This window comes from Bombina bombina, chromosome 7, assembly GCF_027579735.1.
Source record: "Bombina bombina isolate aBomBom1 chromosome 7, aBomBom1.pri, whole genome shotgun sequence".
In the NCBI taxonomy this organism is placed as follows: domain Eukaryota; kingdom Metazoa; phylum Chordata; class Amphibia; order Anura; family Bombinatoridae; genus Bombina; species Bombina bombina.
The window spans coordinates 630808772-630827973 of NC_069505.1; the positions used below are offsets into that span (position 1 = coordinate 630808772).

General features: G+C 43.4%; 1 protein-coding gene across 3 annotated transcripts in view; it reads right to left on the reverse strand.

Moving 5' to 3' along the window:
• Window positions 1-18624, reverse strand: part of LOC128635662 (galectin-9) — a 71034-nt gene extending 52410 nt beyond the window's left edge. For all 3 annotated transcript variants that reach the window (XM_053688763.1, XM_053688764.1, XM_053688762.1), the window contains exons 1-2: window positions 18566-18624; window positions 10055-10143 (exon numbers count right to left, since the gene is read on the reverse strand). In XM_053688763.1, coding sequence (XP_053544738.1) covers window positions 10055-10143; window positions 18566-18595 — 119 coding nt within the window. In that variant the 5' untranslated portion in view covers window positions 18596-18624. The remainder of the gene's footprint in view (window positions 1-10054; window positions 10144-18565) is intronic.
• Window positions 18625-19202: the final 578 nt, after the last annotated feature.

Genomic DNA, 19202 nt, shown 5'->3' on the forward strand with positions numbered 1-19202 from the left:
CATACCGGAGGCGGTTCAGAGACACTGTTAAATTGGCTGGTGATTCCTACCTTGAGTGGGCATGTAAGGTGCACCGCACAGCAGCTCACTGGATAGCGGGGTGCCAAGCCGTATCTGGGGAAGAGGTGCTGCAGCTATTCCTGTTGGAACATTGCTTCGACAAGTTACCCGCAGGAGTTCGAGAGTGGGTTCGGGACCGTAAACCCTCCACCCTGCATGAAGCGGCTCGCTTGGCAGATGAGTATACGGATGCCCGCAAACTGGACACTGCTACCACTAAGCCCCCTGCTAGAGTGGAGTACAGACCCCCAGTCACCCCAGCAGCTGCCAGTTACCAACCCCCGGCGCACCGCTATACCACACGGCCTCTGGCCACGAACTACCCTCAGAGAGCCCGGTTCAATTCGCGGGGCTACTCACAACCTATTCGGTGCTTTGGATGTAAGCAACTAGGGCACAAAAGACCAGAGTGTCCCCTAAATGCAGCGAACCAAGCACAGTCCTGGAGAAGACCCGCCGGCGGAATCCCACGTAACCCTCAGCCTGCGGCCCGCTACGTAGGGGCGCAAGAATGCTGGGGCATCCTACATGAGGCAGACCTTGTGCAAGCTGCCCACCGGAATAACCGGCAACTGGTTAAAGTGAATGGGAAGGAGGTCAGTGGTCTACGGGATACTGGTGCTACCATGACCTTGCTTCGAAAGAACTTGGTGTCTGAGAAACAGCACACAGGAGACACTGTGGCTGTGAGGGTATCAGGGGGCACTGTGTTCCGCCTGCCTGTTGCCAGGGTGCATTTGGATTGGGGAGGGGGCGCTAGACCTGTGAATGTGGGGGTCATGAAGGATTTACCAGCTGATGTTCTCCTTGGAAATACCTTGGTCCCCCTTGTTTCTGCCTATGCTCCCATGGGTCCCCGCTGATGTTAACCCTGTGACTACCCGTGCTCAGATCCGTGCAGCAGAGACTGACCCCCCTGCTGCTAAGCCCCCAGGACGCTGAGCTCAGTAAATCTCTATCCGCTATTGATACGTGGAAGTCCCGTTACAATGCGCTGATGAAGGAGAAGAGTCACGTAGAGGATAAAATGGTCACTTTAAATAATCATGTAACAGTGCTAGCGGGAGAGAAGAGGAGTGCAGAGGAAAAAGCACGTTTAGAACAGGAATCTCTGCTAGACAAGCTGCACCGACAGACTGCAGAAAACACCAGCTTGAGAGTGGAACATGAAACATTAAGGACAAACTTAGTGACACTGGAGGAGAAGCTGACGCTGGCTCATAGGGAGGTGCAGCAACTCAAGGGCACCCTATGTCAGTATGAAGGGATTGTGGATACCTATAAAGAGCAGGTACAAAAACCACGTAAAGAAGCCGATGATATTTTGAAGGACTGTTTAGCCCTAGTCGGGGCACTGAAGAGGTTGAACCCTTATTTATACAGACAGGGATTCTCTCTCATAACGGGAATACAGATGGATTGTCCCAGCAAACTGACATGCCTACCACCCCTTAGTCCGGTCATCCCCAGGTTGACCCGCAAAAGGGTCAAGCCGGGTCTGCCGGAGTGTTCCACAAGGGGGGAGCTATGTGACAGACCCTTCAGTCAGGACTGAAAGTGTTAACTTTATTTTCTAACCACAAGTGGCTGGCTCCAGCTACAATCTAATTAATGCTTAGCATTCTATTGTTTGATCACCCCCAGAGAGAAACGCCTAAGTGATAAGGAGAGTCAAGAGTGTCCTGTGTTTGAAGTGTTTAAGTAATATAATCCTATTGTATCATGTCAAGGGCGCTTCTCCCTTTTATCTAATGTACAACATTCTTTCAACCCCCATCTGAGGGGGGGTCAAAAACCTGTATAAATCTGTGTGCTGCCTTCAAATAAAGTTGTCATTCTGTTTTAAACCTGTAACTGGCTGGGTTGTGAATTGCTGATTGTCTATGCAGGACATTGTTCATCTGGGGTTAACCCTTGGTACACAGTTGGTACCGTAACAGTGTGCAAGGGAGGAAGACATTCCTCTGTGTGTCTATATGTGTCACTGTCACCTCTGTGATAAGGAACAGACACCCTATGTCAGTGTGCAGGGAAGAAGACATTCCTGTGTGTGTCTATTTGTGTCACTGTCACCTGTGTGATAAAGAACAGACACCCTATGTCAGTTTGCAGGGGGGGGGGGGAACATTCATGTGTATGTCTATATGTGTCACTGTCACCTGTGTGATAAGGAACAGACACCCTATGTCAGTGTGCAGGGGAGGAAGACATTCCTGTGTGTGTCTATATGTGTCACTGTCACCTGTGTGATAAAGAACAGACACCCTATGTCAGTGTGCAGGGGGGGAAGACATTCCTTTGTGTGTCTATATGTGTCACTGTCACTTGTGTGATAAGGAACAGACACCCTATGTCAGTGTGCAGGGGAGGAAGACATTCCTGTGTGTGTCTATATGTGTCACTGTCACCTGTGTGATAAGGAACAGACACCCTATGTCAGTGTGCAGGGGGGGGGGAGACATTCATGTGTTTGTCTTTATGTGTCACTGTCACCTGTGTGATAAGGAACAGACACCCTATGTCAGTGTGCAGGGGAGGAAGACATTCCTGTGTGTGTCTATATGTGTCACTGTCACCTGTGTGATAAGGAACAGACACCCTATGTCAGTGTGCAGGGGAGGAAGACATTCCTGTGTGTGTCTATATGTGTCACTGTGACCTGTGTGATAAGGAACAGACACCCTATGTCAGTGTGCAGGGGAGGAAGACATTCCTGTGTGTGTCTATATGTGTCACTGTCACCTGTGTGATAAGGAACAGACATCCTATGTCAGTGTGCAGGGGGGGGGAAGACATTCCTGTGTGTGTCTATATGTGTAACTGTCACCTGTGTGATAAGGAACAGACACCCTATGTCAGTGTGCAGGGGGGGGGGGGGAGACATTCATGTGTATGTCTTTATGTGTCACTGTCACCTGTGTGATAAGGAACAGACACCCTATGTCAGTGTGCAGGGGAGTAAGACATTCCTGTGTGTGTCTATATGTGTCACTGTCACCTGTGTGATAAAGAACAGACACCCTATGTCAGTGTGCAGGGGAGGAAGACATTCCTTTGTGTGTCTATATGTGTCACTGTCACCTGTGGGATAAGGAAAACACCATATGTCAGTGTGCAGGGGGGGAAGACATTCCTGTGTGTGTCTATATGTGTCACTGTCACCTGTGGGATAAGGAACAGACACCCTATGTCAGTGTGCAGGGGAGGAAGACATTCCTGTATGTGTCTATATTTGTCACTGTCACCTGTGTGATAAGGAACAGACACCCTATGTCAGAGTGCAGGGGAGGAAGACATTCCTGTGTGTTTTATTTTATGTGTCACTGTCACCTGTGGGATAAGGAACATACACCCTATGTCAGTGTGCCGGGGAGGAAGACATTCCTGTGTGTGTCTATATGTGTCACTGTCACCTGTGTGATAAGGAACAGACACCCTATGTCAGTGTGCAGGGGAGGAAGACATACCTGTGTGTGTCTATATGTGTCACTGTCACCTGTGTGATAAGGAACAGACACCCTATGTCAGTGTGCAGGGGAGGAAGACATTCCTGTGTGTGTCTATATGTGTCACTGTCACCTGTGGGATAAGGAACAGACACCCTATGTCAGTGTGCAGGGGAGGAATACATTCCTGTGTGTGTCTATATGTGTCACTGTCACCTGTGGGATAAGGAACAGACACCCTATGTCAGTGTGCAGGGGAGGAAGACATTTCTGTGTTTTTCTATATGTGTCACTGTCACCTGTGTGATAAGGAACAGACACCCTATGTCAGTGTGCAAGGGAGGAAGACATTCCTCTGTGTGTCTATATGTGTCACTGTCACCTCTGTGATAAGGAACAGACACCATATGTCAGTGTGCAGGGGAGGAGGACATTCCTGTGTGTGTTTATATGTGTCACTGTCACCTGTGTGATAAGGAACAGACACCCTATGTTAGTGTGCAGGAGAGGAAGACATTCCTGTGTGTGTCTATTTGTGTCACTGTCACCTGTGTGATAAAGAACAGACACCCTATGTCAGTTTGCAGGTGGGGGGGAACATTCATGTGTATGTCTATATGTGTCACTGTCACCTGTGTGATAAGGAACAGACACCCTATGTCAGTGTGCAGGGGAGGAAGACATTCCTGTGTGTGTCTATATGTGTCACTGTCACCTGTGTGATAAAGAACAGACACCCTATGTCAGTGTGCAGGGGAGGAAGACATTCCTTTGTGTGTCTATATGTGTCACTGTCACCTGTGTGATAAGGAACAGACACCCTATGTCAGTGTGCAGGGGAGGAAGTCATTCCTGTGTCTGTCTATATGTGTCACTGTCACCTGTGTGATAAGGAACAGACACCCTATGTCAGTGTGCAGGGGAGGAAGACATTCCTGTGTGTGTCTATATGTGTCACTGTCACCTGTGTGATAAGGAACAGACACCCTATGTCAGTGTGCAGGGGGGGGAAGACATTCCTGTGTGTGTCTATATGTGTCACTGTCACCTGTGTGATGAGGAACAGACAACTTATGTCAGTGTGCAGGGGGGGGAGACATTCCTGTGTGTGCCTATATGTGCCACTGTCACCTGTGTGATAAGGAACATACATCCTATGTCAGTGTGCAGGGGAGGAAGACATTTCTGTGTGTGTCTATATGTGTCACTGTCACATGTTTGATAAAGAACAAACACCCTATGTCAGTGTGAAGGGGAGGAAGACATTCATGTGTGTGTCTATATGTGTCACTGTGACCTGTGTGATAAGGAACAGACACCCTATGTCAGTGTGCAGGGGAGGAAGACATTCCTGTGTTTTTCTATATGTGTCACTGTCACCTGTGTTATAAGGAACAGACACCCTATGTCAGTGTGCAAGGGAGGAAGACATTCCTCTGTGTGTCTATATGTGTCACTGTCACCTCTGTGATAAGGAACAGACACCCTATGTCAGTGTGCAGGGAAGAAGACATTCCTGTGTGTGTCTATTTGTGTCACTGTCACCTGTGTGATAAAGAACAGACACCCTATGTCAGTTTGCAGGGGGGGGGGGAACATTCATGTGTATGTCTATATGTGTCACTGTCACCTGTGTGATAAGGAACAGACACCCTATGTCAGTGTGCAGGGGAGGAAGACATTCCTGTGTGTGTCTATATGTGTCACTGTCACCTGTGTGATAAAGAACAGACACCCTATGTCAGTGTGCAGGGGGGGAAGACATTCCTTTGTGTGTCTATATGTGTCACTGTCACTTGTGTGATAAGGAACAGACACCCTATGTCAGTGTGCAGGGGAGGAAGACATTCCTGTGTGTGTCTATATGTGTCACTGTCACCTGTGTGATAAGGAACAGACACCCTATGTCAGTGTGCAGGGGGGGGGGAGACATTCATGTGTATGTCTTTATGTGTCACTGTCACCTGTGTGATAAGGAACAGACACCCTATGTCAGTGTGCAGGGGAGGAAGACATTCCTGTGTGTGTCTATATGTGTCACTGTCACCTGTGTGATAAGGAACAGACACCCTATGTCAGTGTGCAGGGGAGGAAGACATTCCTGTGTGTGTCTATATGTGTCACTGTCACCTGTGTGATAAGGAACAGACACCATATGTCAGTGTGCAGGGGAGGAAGACATTCCTGTGTGTGTCTATATGTGTCACTGTCACCTGTGTGATAAGGAACAGACATCCTATGTCAGTGTGCAGGGGGGGGGAAGACATTCCTGTGTGTGTCTATATGTGTAACTGTCACCTGTGTGATAAGGAACAGACACCCTATGTCAGTGTGCAGGGGGGGGGGAGACATTCATGTGTATGTCTTTATGTGTCACTGTCACCTGTGTGATAAGGAACAGACACCCTATGTCAGTGTGCAGGGGAGGAAGACATTCCTGTGTGTGTCTATATGTGTCACTGTCACCTGTGTGATAAAGAACAGACACCCTATGTCAGTGTGCAGGGGAGTAAGACATTCCTGTGTGTGTCTATATGTGTCACTGTCACCTGTGTGATAAAGAACAGACACCCTATGTCAGTGTGCAGGGGAGGAAGACATTCCTTTGTGTGTCTATATGTGTCACTGTCACCTGTGGGATAAGGAAAACACCATATGTCAGTGTGCAGGGGGGGAAGACATTCCTGTGTGTGTCTATATGTGTCACTGTCACCTGTGGGATAAGGAACAGACACCCTATGTCAGTGTGCAGGGGAGGAAGACATTCCTGTATGTGTCTATATTTGTCACTGTCACCTGTGTGATAAGGAACAGACACCCTATGTCAGAGTGCAGGGGAGGAAGACATTCCTGTGTGTTTTATTTTATGTGTCACTGTCACCTGTGGGATAAGGAACATACACCCTATGTCAGTGTGCCGGGGAGGAAGACATTCCTGTGTGTGTCTATATGTGTCACTGTCACCTGTGTGATAAGGAACAGACACCCTATGTCAGTGTGCAGGGGAGGAAGACATTCCTGTGTGTGTCTATATGTGTCACTGTCACCTGTGTGATAAGGAACAGACACCCTATGTCAGTGTGCAGGGGAGGAAGACATTCCTGTGTGTGTCTATATGTGTCACTGTCACCTGTGGGATAAGGAACAGACACCCTATGTCAGTGTGCAGGGGAGGAATACATTCCTGTGTGTGTCTATATGTGTCACTGTCACCTGTGGGATAAGGAACAGACACCCTATGTCAGTGTGCAGGGGAGGAAGACATTTCTGTGTTTTTCTATATGTGTCACTGTCACCTGTGTGATAAGGAACAGACACCCTATGTCAGTGTGCAAGGGAGGAAGACATTCCTCTGTGTGTCTATATGTGTCACTGTCACCTCTGTGATAAGGAACAGACACCATATGTCAGTGTGCAGGGGAGGAGGACATTCCTGTGTGTGTTTATATGTGTCACTGTCACCTGTGTGATAAGGAACAGACACCCTATGTTAGTGTGCAGGAGAGGAAGACATTCCTGTGTGTGTCTATTTGTGTCACTGTCACCTGTGTGATAAAGAACAGACACCCTATGTCAGTTTGCAGGTGGGGGGGAACATTCATGTGTATGTCTATATGTGTCACTGTCACCTGTGTGATAAGGAACAGACACCCTATGTCAGTGTGCAGGGGAGGAAGACATTCCTGTGTGTGTCTATATGTGTCACTGTCACCTGTGTGATAAAGAACAGACACCCTATGTCAGTGTGCAGGGGAGGAAGACATTCCTTTGTGTGTCTATATGTGTCACTGTCACCTGTGTGATAAGGAACAGACACCCTATGTCAGTGTGCAGGGGAGGAAGTCATTCCTGTGTCTGTCTATATGTGTCACTGTCACCTGTGTGATAAGGAACAGACACCCTATGTCAGTGTGCAGGGGAGGAAGACATTCCTGTGTCTGTCTATATGTGTAACTGTCACCTGTGTGATAAGGAACAGACACCCTATGTCAGTGTGCAGGGGAGGAAGACATTCCTGTCCGCCTCTATATGTGTCACTGTCACCTGTGTGATAAGGAACAGACACCCTATGTCAGTGTGCAGGGGAGGAAGACATTCCTGTGTGTGTCTATATGTGTCACTGTCACCTGTGTGATAAGGAACAGACACCCTATGTCAGTGTGCAGGGGAGGAAGGCATTCCTGTGTGTGTCTATATGTGTCACTGTCACCTGTGTGATAAGGAACAGACACCCTATGTCAGTGTGCAGGGGAGGAAGACATTCCTGTGTGTGTCTATAAGTGTCACTGTCACCTGTGTGATAAGGAACAGACACCCTATGTCAGTGTGCAGGGGAGGAAGACATTCCTGTGTGTGTCTATATGTGTCACTGTCACCTGTGTGATAAGGAACAGAAACCCTATGTCAGTGTGCAGGGGAGGAAGACATTCCTGTGTGTGTCTATATGTGTCACTGTCACCTGTGTGATAAGGAACAGACACCCTATGTCAGTGTGCAGGGGGGGGAAGACATTCCTGTGTGTGTCTATATGTTTCACTGTCACCTGTGTGATGAGGAACAGACACCCTATGTCAGTGTGCAGGGGGGGAAGACATTCCTGTGTGTGTCTATATGTGTCACTGTCACCTGTGTGATGAGGAACAGACAACTTATGTCAGTGTGCAGGGGGGGGGGGGAGACATTCCTGTGTGTGCCTATATGTGCCACTGTCACCTGTGTGATAAGGAACATACATCCTATGTCAGTGTGCAGGGGAGGAAGACATTTCTGTGTGTGTCTATATGTGTCACTGTCACATGTTTGATAAAGAACAAACACCCTATGTCAGTGTGCAGAGGAGGAAGACATTCCTGTGTGTGTCTATATGTGTCACTGTGACCTGTGTGATAAGGAACAGACACCCTATGTCAGTGTGCAGGGGAGGAAGACATTCCTGTGTGTGTCTATATGTGTCACTGTCACCTGTGTGATAAGGAACAGACACCCTATGTCAGTGTGCAGGGGAGGAAGACATTTCTGTGTTTTTCTATATGTGTCACTGTCACCTGTGTGATAAGGAACAGACACCTTATGTCAGTGTGCAAGGGAGGAAGACATTCCTCTGTGTGTCTATATGTGTCACTGTCACCTCTGTGATAAGGAACAGACACCCTATGTCAGTGTGCAGGGAAGAAGACATTCCTGTGTGTGTCTATTTGTGTCACTGTCACCTGTGTGATAAAGAACAGACACCCTATGTCAGTTTGCAGGGGGGGGGGAACATTCATGTGTATGTCTATATGTGTCACTGTCACCTGTGTGATAAGGAACAGACACCCTATGTCAGTGTGCAGGGGAGGAAGACATTCCTGTGTGTGTCTATATGTGTCACTGTCACCTGTGTGATAAAGAACAGACACCCTATGTCAGTGTGCAGGGGAGGAAGACATTCCTTTGTGTGTCTATATGTGTCACTGTCACTTGTGTGATAAGGAACAGACACCCTATGTCAGTGTGCAGGGGAGGAAGACATTCCTGTGTGTGTCTATATGTGTCACTGTCACCTGTGTGATAAGGAACAGACACCCTATGTCAGTGTGCAGGGGGGGGGGGGAGACATTCATGTGTATGTCTTTATGTGTCACTGTCACCTGTGTGATAAGGAACAGACACCCTATGTCAGTGTGCAGGGGAGGAAGACATTCCTGTGTGTGTCTATATGTGTCACTGTCACCTGTGTGATAAGGAACAGACACCCTATGTCAGTGTGCAGGGGAGGAAGACATTCCTGTGTGTGTCTATATGTGTCACTGTCACCTGTGGGATAAGGAACAGACACCCTATGTCAGTGTGCAGGGAAGTAAGACATTCCTGTGTGTGTCTATATGTGTCACTGTCACCTGTGTGATAAGGAACAGACACCCTATGTCAGTGTGCAGGGGAGGAAGACATTCCTGTGTGTGTCTATATGTGTCACTTTCACCTGTGTGATAAGGAACAGACACCCTATGTCAGTGTGCAAGGGAGGAACACTTTCCTGTGTGTATCTATATGTGTCACTGTCACCTGTGTGATAAGGAACAGACACCCTATGTCAGTGTGCAGGGGAGGAAGACATTCCTGTGTGTGTCTATATGTGTCACTGTCACATGTGTGATAAGGAACAGACACCCTATGTCAGTGTGCAGGGGAGGAAGACATTCCTGTGTGTGTCTATATGTGTCACTGTCACCTGTGTGTTAAGGAACAGACACCCTATGTCAGTGTGCAGGGGAGGAAGACATTCCTGTGTGTGTCTATATGTGTCACTGTCACCTGTGTGATAAGGAACAGACACCATATGTCAGTGTGCCGGGGAGGAAGACATTCCTGTCCGCCTCTATATGTGTCTCTGAGTCACTTTGTAGGAGGAGGGACAGACTTCCAGGTCCCTGTGTCACTTTGTAGGAGGAGGGACAGATTTCCAGGTCCCTGTGTTTGTGTCACTGTGTCACCCTGAAAAGGGGACAGGCTGTCATTGTTTCACCGAGGTGAAGTTAAGATCTCACAGGTCCGTTTAAATTACTCACGTTTTCGCATTATTCTTCAACTGCCCTTGGACTGTCACTTTTTTGCCATCACTAATTCCCCCAAGTATTGCGCTCTGGAAGGGAACGCTCTACAAGAAAACAACAGAAACTTATTGGTTAATGGCTCAGAATACAATAAATTAACAATAATATGACAAGTGAGACAACCTCCCAGTAACAGCCTTCTGGGTACTATTATCCAGTAACAAACTGTATCTGTCTCACTCTGGGAGTGGAACTGGGGTCTGCAGGATGCTGGGCTGATGTCAATAAGCTACCAGAGAACTTGTGTTAATAGCAGTTTGTTGCACATTAGTCTTTGTTTTACCTTTACCTCTGGAACCACCTACCTGCATCTGTTACACAATTATCCTTAGACTATTTAAATCCAGCTGTTTCCTGTATTTCCAGCCTATAGGGCAGACAGCCTCAAACTTGGCCCTCCAGAGGTTTTGGAACTACATTTCCCATGATGCTCAGCCAGCTAATATGCTGGCTGAGCATCATGGGAAATGTAGTTCCAAAACCTCTGGAGAATGTCTGCTATAGGACCAGTTTCCCAGCTGCAACTTGTCTCTTTCTGGAACCTGTTGTTGGCTACTTGATCTGATTATGACGTTGCCTGACCTTACTGTACCTTGTTTGCCTTCCTGACCTCATGTACATTGGACCCTCAACCACTGTTTACTACCATGATCTATTCTAGCATCTTGACAATCCCACCACGTGGCACTACATGGCCGCCATGAGTAGTGGAGGGGAAAGCTAGCTGATGGGTTGTCACCTTATCAGAACTTGGCCGTTCTGTCTCTGACGGGATTGAAGGTTACTCACCTGTGTCTCTTTCAAGTCTTCCAACAATGGCTCCTCAATCTGGTGAACCTCCCAGGGTTCAAGTGAATGTAGATCCTTTATTGTCAGGTTGACAATGGAGCAAATTTTCATATTCCAGCTTTAACAAATTATTAAAAAAACTTTAAAACTGCTCTACGGATATTCCGAAGTTATCATGAAATAAGTAAATATAGGTTGTGTTATTTTATCTGGCTTTTGATAAGCTCAGTATATCTGCTGAAACGCGTTGAGCAGTTTTACATTTTTGTAATAAATTACTGAAGCTGGAATAAGCCCATTTGGTTCATTGTCTATTCAACAATAAAGGATCTTTATTCTCTCTCTGTGGGTATTTTACAATTACAACGGGGTCGGTGTTTTGCTGTACTATGGTTATTGCGGCCCCTTTATCTTTCAGGTTCATTGTTGACCGTGGAGATTGGCAGACTCGAAGGAGACAGAGGAGTGCAACCTTCAGCCCAGAGAGACAGCGCCGCCCTGTCCTTATCATCATAACATTACACTTGTTTGTTTCACATGAAAATAATAAAAAGTTACATCTACACCATTATAAAATGATGCCGTTGTTACAATAAAATGCGGCTCCTAACCTAGATTATCTCCTATTGATCTCGTTGTATGAGGACTTTGACCTTTATTTTAAGCATGAAGAGCCGGCTGACTTTCATCCTGCAATCTGTGAACTATTTCCTTGTTTTCCAGATGCTGTTTATTGACTGTGGCTCTTTCAGTCTCTCTGAGCTCAGTTGGACAAATAGATCTTTGCACATAGTCAGGTTCTGCAACATTTCTGGTGACCTATAGCAAATGTTATGTGCATACTAAAGTATCCTGCAATGCTCTGTTTTACTTTGTATTACTTTAATTGTCTGTATGTAATTATTATTATTATCATTTATTTGTATTGCGCCGCCAAATTTCGTAGCGCTGGAATGAACTTTACCGCAGTGTCAGACACGTCATAATCTGTTTTGTGGCAATGTTCAACAACACATATGCAACATTACATTTCCTTTATTAGTTTCATTTAAGGTTAACAGAATATTCTGTCCTACCAGTAACACACATGCAGAACGCTTACCCGTCCTACGAGTAACACACCTGCAGAGCACTTACCACTGTCCTACCAGTAACACACATGCAGAGCACTTACCAGTAACACAAATGCAGAATACTTACCCCTGTCCTACCAGTAACATACATGCAGAGCACTTACCAGTAACATGCATGCAGAGCACTTACTCCTGTCCTACCAGTAACATACATGCAGAGCACTTACCCCTGTCCTACCAGTAACACACATGCAGAGCACTTACCCCTACCCTACCAGTAACACACATACAGAACACTTACTCCTGTTCTACCAGTAACATACATGCAGAGCATTTACCTCTGTCCTACCAGTAACACACCTGTAGAGCACTAACCTCTGTCCTACCAGTGACACCTGCAGAGCACTTACCCTGTCCTACCAGTAACACACATGCAGAGCACTTACCCTGTCCTACCAGTAACACACATGCAGATCACTTACCCCCGTCCTACCAGTGACATACATGCAGAGCACTTACCACTGTCCTACCAGTAACACGCCTGTAAAGCACTAACCTTTGTCCTACCAGTAACACACAGGCAGAACACTAACCTTTCTCCTACCAGTAACACACATGCAGAACACTAACCTTTGTCCTACCAGTAACACACATGCAGAACACTAACCTTTGTCCTACCAGTAACACACATGCAGAACACTTACCCTGATCCTACCAGTAACACACATGCAGAGTACTTACCACTGTCCTACCAGTAACACACATGCAGAGTACTTACCACTGTCCTACCAGTAACACACATGCAGAGTACTTACCACTGTCCTACCAGTAACACACATGCAGAACACTAACCTTTGTCCTACCAGTAACACACATGCAGAGCACTTACCCTGTCCTACCAGTAACACACATGCAGAGCACTTACCACTGTCCTACCAGTAACACACATGCAGAACACTAACCTTTGTCCTACCAGTAACACACATGCAGAACACTAACCTTTGTCCTACCAGTAACACACATGCAGAGCACTTACCCCTGTCCTACCAGTAACACACATGCAGAGCACTTACCACTGTCCTACCAGTAACACACATGCAGAGCACTTACCACTGTCCTACCAGTAACACACATGCAGAACACTAACCTTTGTCCTACCAGTAACACACATGCAGAGCACTTACCCCTGTCCTATTAGTAAGAAACCTGTAGGGCTATTAACCCCATCAAGGACCCCTGAGGGATAGATTGTGGGAACACCTTTGTAACATTAAGAATGGTTTTGAGTGCCACTTACTGTCTAAGCATTTAAAAGAAGTACATAATGGGAAATCAAAAGGTCTACAATTTTGGGGGCTTAAGAAGGTAAATAAAGACAAAAGAGAAGGGGACTATGGTAAAAAAAAATACTTTATTATGAAGCAGAGCAAATCTATCACTTGGTTCCCTAATCCCTTAAGGGGTCTCAATGCTGAACTCAATCTGAACTAATGTCATTAATGCCCATTGAGATCATATTTATTTTATTTCTGTTTTTGTTTTAAAAAATATTCTTTTTTGATTTATATATATCTATATATTTTATAATTAGTTTAATTATATTTATTAACTATATTTATATATATATAATATTTGTTTATTGTCCTTATGTTCTATTTACCTATTTATTTGTCTGAGTTAAACAGATGTGTATATTAGAATATTATGAGATCAGTACACGAAGGACGCTTTCACTTTAATGACAAAGGGAGATAATCCAGTGAACATGAAGACTATAAAAAGGACAGAGGAGGTTAAATAGAAGCATCTTGATAAAGGCCGGGATCGACTGAAACGCGTAGATGCGACTACCTGATAAGTTTGAATTTGAGTCTATGGAAACAGAGCTCTCTATACGTTTAATAGACTGCTGACCATTTTTTAAATTGCCCACTAAGAATATAGCACACAAGCGGAGAGTACATATTGGATAATAAGATACCTGTGTTTGGTGCTTGCGGATGACAGAGCAGACACCCCGGGTGATAGAATACAGGAGCGGTATACCCGCCAAACTAGCGCCGGATTGCAAGGTGATCGGCTACAGCGTTTCTTCAGAACAAGTTGGGGAGAGCGACGGGTTATACCAGCACCCGTGAGTCATATGCTATATAGTAGCGAAAGTGCGTAGTCATCATTTGCACACTGTATGTCATTCTCTATTTGCACATAACCTACCCACTGACTTTTTTTACATTCACTGGATATCTTTTTAACTGGAGCTTTATTTGATTTTTTATTGAATTTAGATTTTTATTACACTTAGATATTTTATAACCACCGGTGGTCACTTTGTGGCAACAGGCATACCTTGTTTTATTGCGCCCCACTTTATTGCGCTTCGCAGATATTGCTCTTTTTACCAATTGAAGGTTTGTGGCAACTCTGTGTAGAGCAAGTCTATCGTACAATTTTTCCAACATTTATACACATAAACACATAAATACACATACACACACATGTATATACATATATACACATATAAATACACATGTACATACAGTACATATATACACATGTACATACATATATACACACACATGTACATACATATATACACACACATGTACATACATATATACACACACACACACACACACGTACATACGTATAAACACACATGTACATACATATATACACACACACATGTACATACATATATACACACATGTACATACATATATACACACATGTACATACATATATACACACATGTACATACATATATACACACACATGTACATACATATATACACACACATGTACGTGCTACATACATATAAACACACATGTACAAACATATATACACACATGTACATACATATATACACACATGTACATACATATATACACACATGTACATACATATACACACACATGTACGTGCTACATACATATAAACACACATGTACAAACATATATACACACATGTACATACATACATGTACATACATATATACACACATGTACATACATATATACACACACATGTACATACATATATACATATAAACACACATGTACAAACATATATACACACATGTACATACATATATACACACATGTACATACATATATACACACATGTACATACATATACACACACATGTACGTGCTACATACATATAAACACACATGTACAAACATACATGTACATACATATATACACACATGTACATACATATATACACACACATGTACATACATATATACATATAAACACACATGTACAAACATATATACACACATGTACATACATATATACACACACATGTACGTGCTACATACATATAAACACACATGTACAAACATACATACACATGTATATACATTTATACATATATCTATACTATAATTGCGTTTGTAATGTGTGTCGCCGTCGGCAGTTGCGCACGCATCCTCAATGGAATGTTGGCAGCGTGAGGACAAAAAAAATCCGAAAATGGCAGGGTGGGGAAAGAATCCACCATTTTCGGAATCCACCGGGATGCAGCGAAGGTAAACGGAGCATTATAAAAACAACAACAACTAACCGCCCACATCAAGTATTAAAAAAACAAAAAACTAACCGGCCGCATCAAGTATTAAAAAAAAAAAAAAAAACGCCCGTATCAAGTATTAAAGAAAAACAAAAACGCCCGTATCAAGTATTAAACAAACAAAAAAATACCGCCCGCACAAAATATAACAGAAAAAAAAAATCATACACAAAGTATTAAAGGGACACTGAACCCAAATTTTTTCTTTTGTAATTCAGAAAGAGCAGCAATTTTAAGCAACTTTCTAATTTACTCCTATTTTCAATTTTTCTTCGTTCTCTTGCCATCATTATTTGAAAAAGAAGGCATCTAAGCTTTTTTTTGGTTTCCGTACTATGGACAGCACTTTTTTTATTGGTGGATGAATTTATCCACCAATCAGCAAGGACAACCCAGGTTGTTCACCAAAAATGGGCCGGCATCTAAACTTACATTCTTGCATTTCAAATAAAGATACCAAGAGAATGAAGAAAATTTGATAATAGGAGTAAATTAGAAGGTTGCTTAAAATTTCATGCTCAATCTGAATCACAAAAGAAAAATTTTGGTTACAGTGTCCCTTTAACTCCTAAACAGCAAAATCCCCACATTGCTATATACCTAATTTCCCTATTAACCCCTAAACCACAAAACCCCTACATCACAATAAACCTATTTTCCCTATTAACCCTTAAACTGCAAAACCCTCACATCGCAATAAACCTAATTAACCCTTTAAACCGCAAAAACCCACAACGCAAATAACTATTTAAATAACTACCCCTAACCTAACACCCCATTAAATAAACCTTAATTACAAAAACTAATAAATTCTAAATTTACAAAAATTTAAAAAAAAAATAAAGTTTACAAAAAATAAAAAAAGTTAACATTACAGAAAATAAAAAATCAAATTACCAAATTTAACAAAATTAAACCTAATCCCTATGAAAATAAAAAAGACCCCCCAAAATAAAAACACCCCCTACTCTAAGAATAAACTACCAGTAGCCCTTAAAGGGCTTTTTGCAGGGCATTGCCCCAAGATAATCAGCTCTTTTACATTAAAAATACACAAAGTCCCCCCTAACAGTAAACCCCCCACCCACCAAACCCCCTAAAATAAAAAACCTTGCACTAAAAAACCTAAACTACCCATTGCCCTGAACAGGGCATTTGTTTGGGCATAGCCCTTAAAAGGGCATTTAGCTCTTTTACTGCCCATTTCTAATCTAAATAAAAAACCCCAAAAAACCTTTAAAAAAACAAATGCCCTTTTACTCACGGTTCCTGAAGTCCGGCGGAGAAGTCTTCTCCCAAGCGCAACCTCTTCTTCTTCCAGGAACATCCTGCACGGAGCAGAGCTAAAGACTGAAGGCCGCGGAGTTGAAGACCGTCGACCGCGGAGCCATGGAACGTGGAGGATCCTTTTCATACGATTAAAGATGGCGTCCCTTGAATTCCTATTGGCTGATTTGATTCTTCCAATTCAAATTAGCCAATAGGATATAGCTACTCAAATCCTATTGGCTGATTTGAATAGCCAATAGAATTTCAGTAACTCTCATCCTATTGGCTGATTTGAATTGGAAGAATCAAATCAGCCAATAGGAAGTCAAGGGATGCCATCTTTAAGCGTGTACCTTGAATTCACTATTCAGTGTATGGCGGAGATCGTATGAAGAGGATCCTCCACGCTCCATGGCTCCGCGGTCGCCGGTCTTCAGTTCCAGGGTCGCTGGTCTTCAGCTCCACGGTCTTCAGTCTTCAGCTCCGCTCCGCACAGGATGTTCTTGGAAGAAGAAGAGGTTGCGCTTGGAAGAAGACTTCATCACCTGGAACAGGACCTTCTCCGCCGGACTTCAGGAACCGCGAGTAGCAACCTGGGGGTTAGACTTAGGTTTTTTTTAAAAATTTTTTGGGGGGGGGTTGTTTTATTTAGATTAGGAATGGGCAGTAAAAGAGCTAAATGCACTTCTAAGGGCAATGCCCAAACAAATGCCCTTTTTAGGGCAATGGGTAGTTTAGGTTTTTTAGTGTTACGTTCTTTTATTTTGGGGGGTGGGGGTTTAATGTTAGGGGGGACTTTGTATATTTTTTGTAAAAGAGCTGATTATCTTGGGGCAATGCCCTGCAAAAAGCCCTTTTATGGGCTACTGGTAGTTTATTCTTAGAGTAGGGGGGGGTTATTTATTTATTTATTATTTTCGTAGGGATTTGGTTTAATTTTGTTAAATTTGGCAATTAGATTTTTTATTTTCTGTAATGTTAGCCTTTTTTATTTTTTGTAAACTTATTTTTTTTTTTGTAACTTAAGAATGTATTAGTTTAGGTAATTTGGGTTTATTTAATGGGAGTAGTCCATTAAAATTAAGTATTGCTACACCTGTAGCTTAAATATTTATATAAGAGTTACAAAATACGTTGTTTCTACATCTGTAGTTTTAAAAATAATTAGACTGCCCTCTGGGCAGGCTTATCGACTAGTAAACACATAAATACACATGAATACACACGAATACACACGAATACACACGAATACACACCTATATATACACACCAGCAAAAAGATTACAACTCGCTGAAGGCTCAGATAATAGTTAGCATTTTGTAGCAATTAATAAATATTTTTTAATTAAGGTATGCGTATTGTTTTTACAGACATAATGCTATTGCACACTTATTAGACTACAGTATAGTGTAAATATAACTTTTATATGCACTGGGAAACAAAAACATTTGCGTGACTCGCTTTATTGCTATATTCGCTTTATTGCCGTGGTCTGGAACCGAACCCGCAATATCTCTGAGGTACACCTGTATATATTTCCGTTATTATCAATATATGGAATAATTTGTACTGTGATTTTAAGATCTGTTTGATACTTAGCTTTGTAGTGAAGGTAACTGTTTTTTAATTGAGTTATTAACCCCTTATTTGCTTGAGGAGCAGCAAATCATTTAACCTCTGCTCTCCCAGACACCTAGAAATAATTAAACCCTGTCATTTAGACAGAACAAGGCACGTCATTTAACCCCATACTTACTGGGTTGTAGATGGGAGCGTAGCTGGTCATGTTGTGTCTGTTAGCAGCTGCAGCTGAGACTGAGTTGTTAGTTTCGTTTCTCCTGAAGTAGGAAGGGAATAAAGGGCGGAGTTATTGTACAATAATATAACTGTAACAGGGAACCAGCACTGTGATCTGATCTAACAAGGGGAGTTTAACTAATGTTACTAGTGCTAATTGTCATAAGATTCATGCACGTGCACACACACACATAGACATACACATATAAGTAAGTATACACACATCAGAACGCGCATACACACAGACATACACATGTAAGTATATACACATCAGCACGTGCATACACACAGACATACACATGTAAGTATATACACAGCAGCATGTGGACACACACAGACAGACATGCATGTGTGCACACATCAGCACGTGCACACACAAACACATCAGCACGTCGTACACACACATCAGGACATGCACACACACACAGACATATAAGCACATTCACACAATATATGCTATGTCAATACAGCACAAAACCAAAATAAATATACAGCATATCACAATATACAGCATATCACAGGCATTTATTTTACAAATGATTGGCCATTTGATTATGGGCTTCATTTAGTGCTGTTACTACCTGGATGTGCAATCG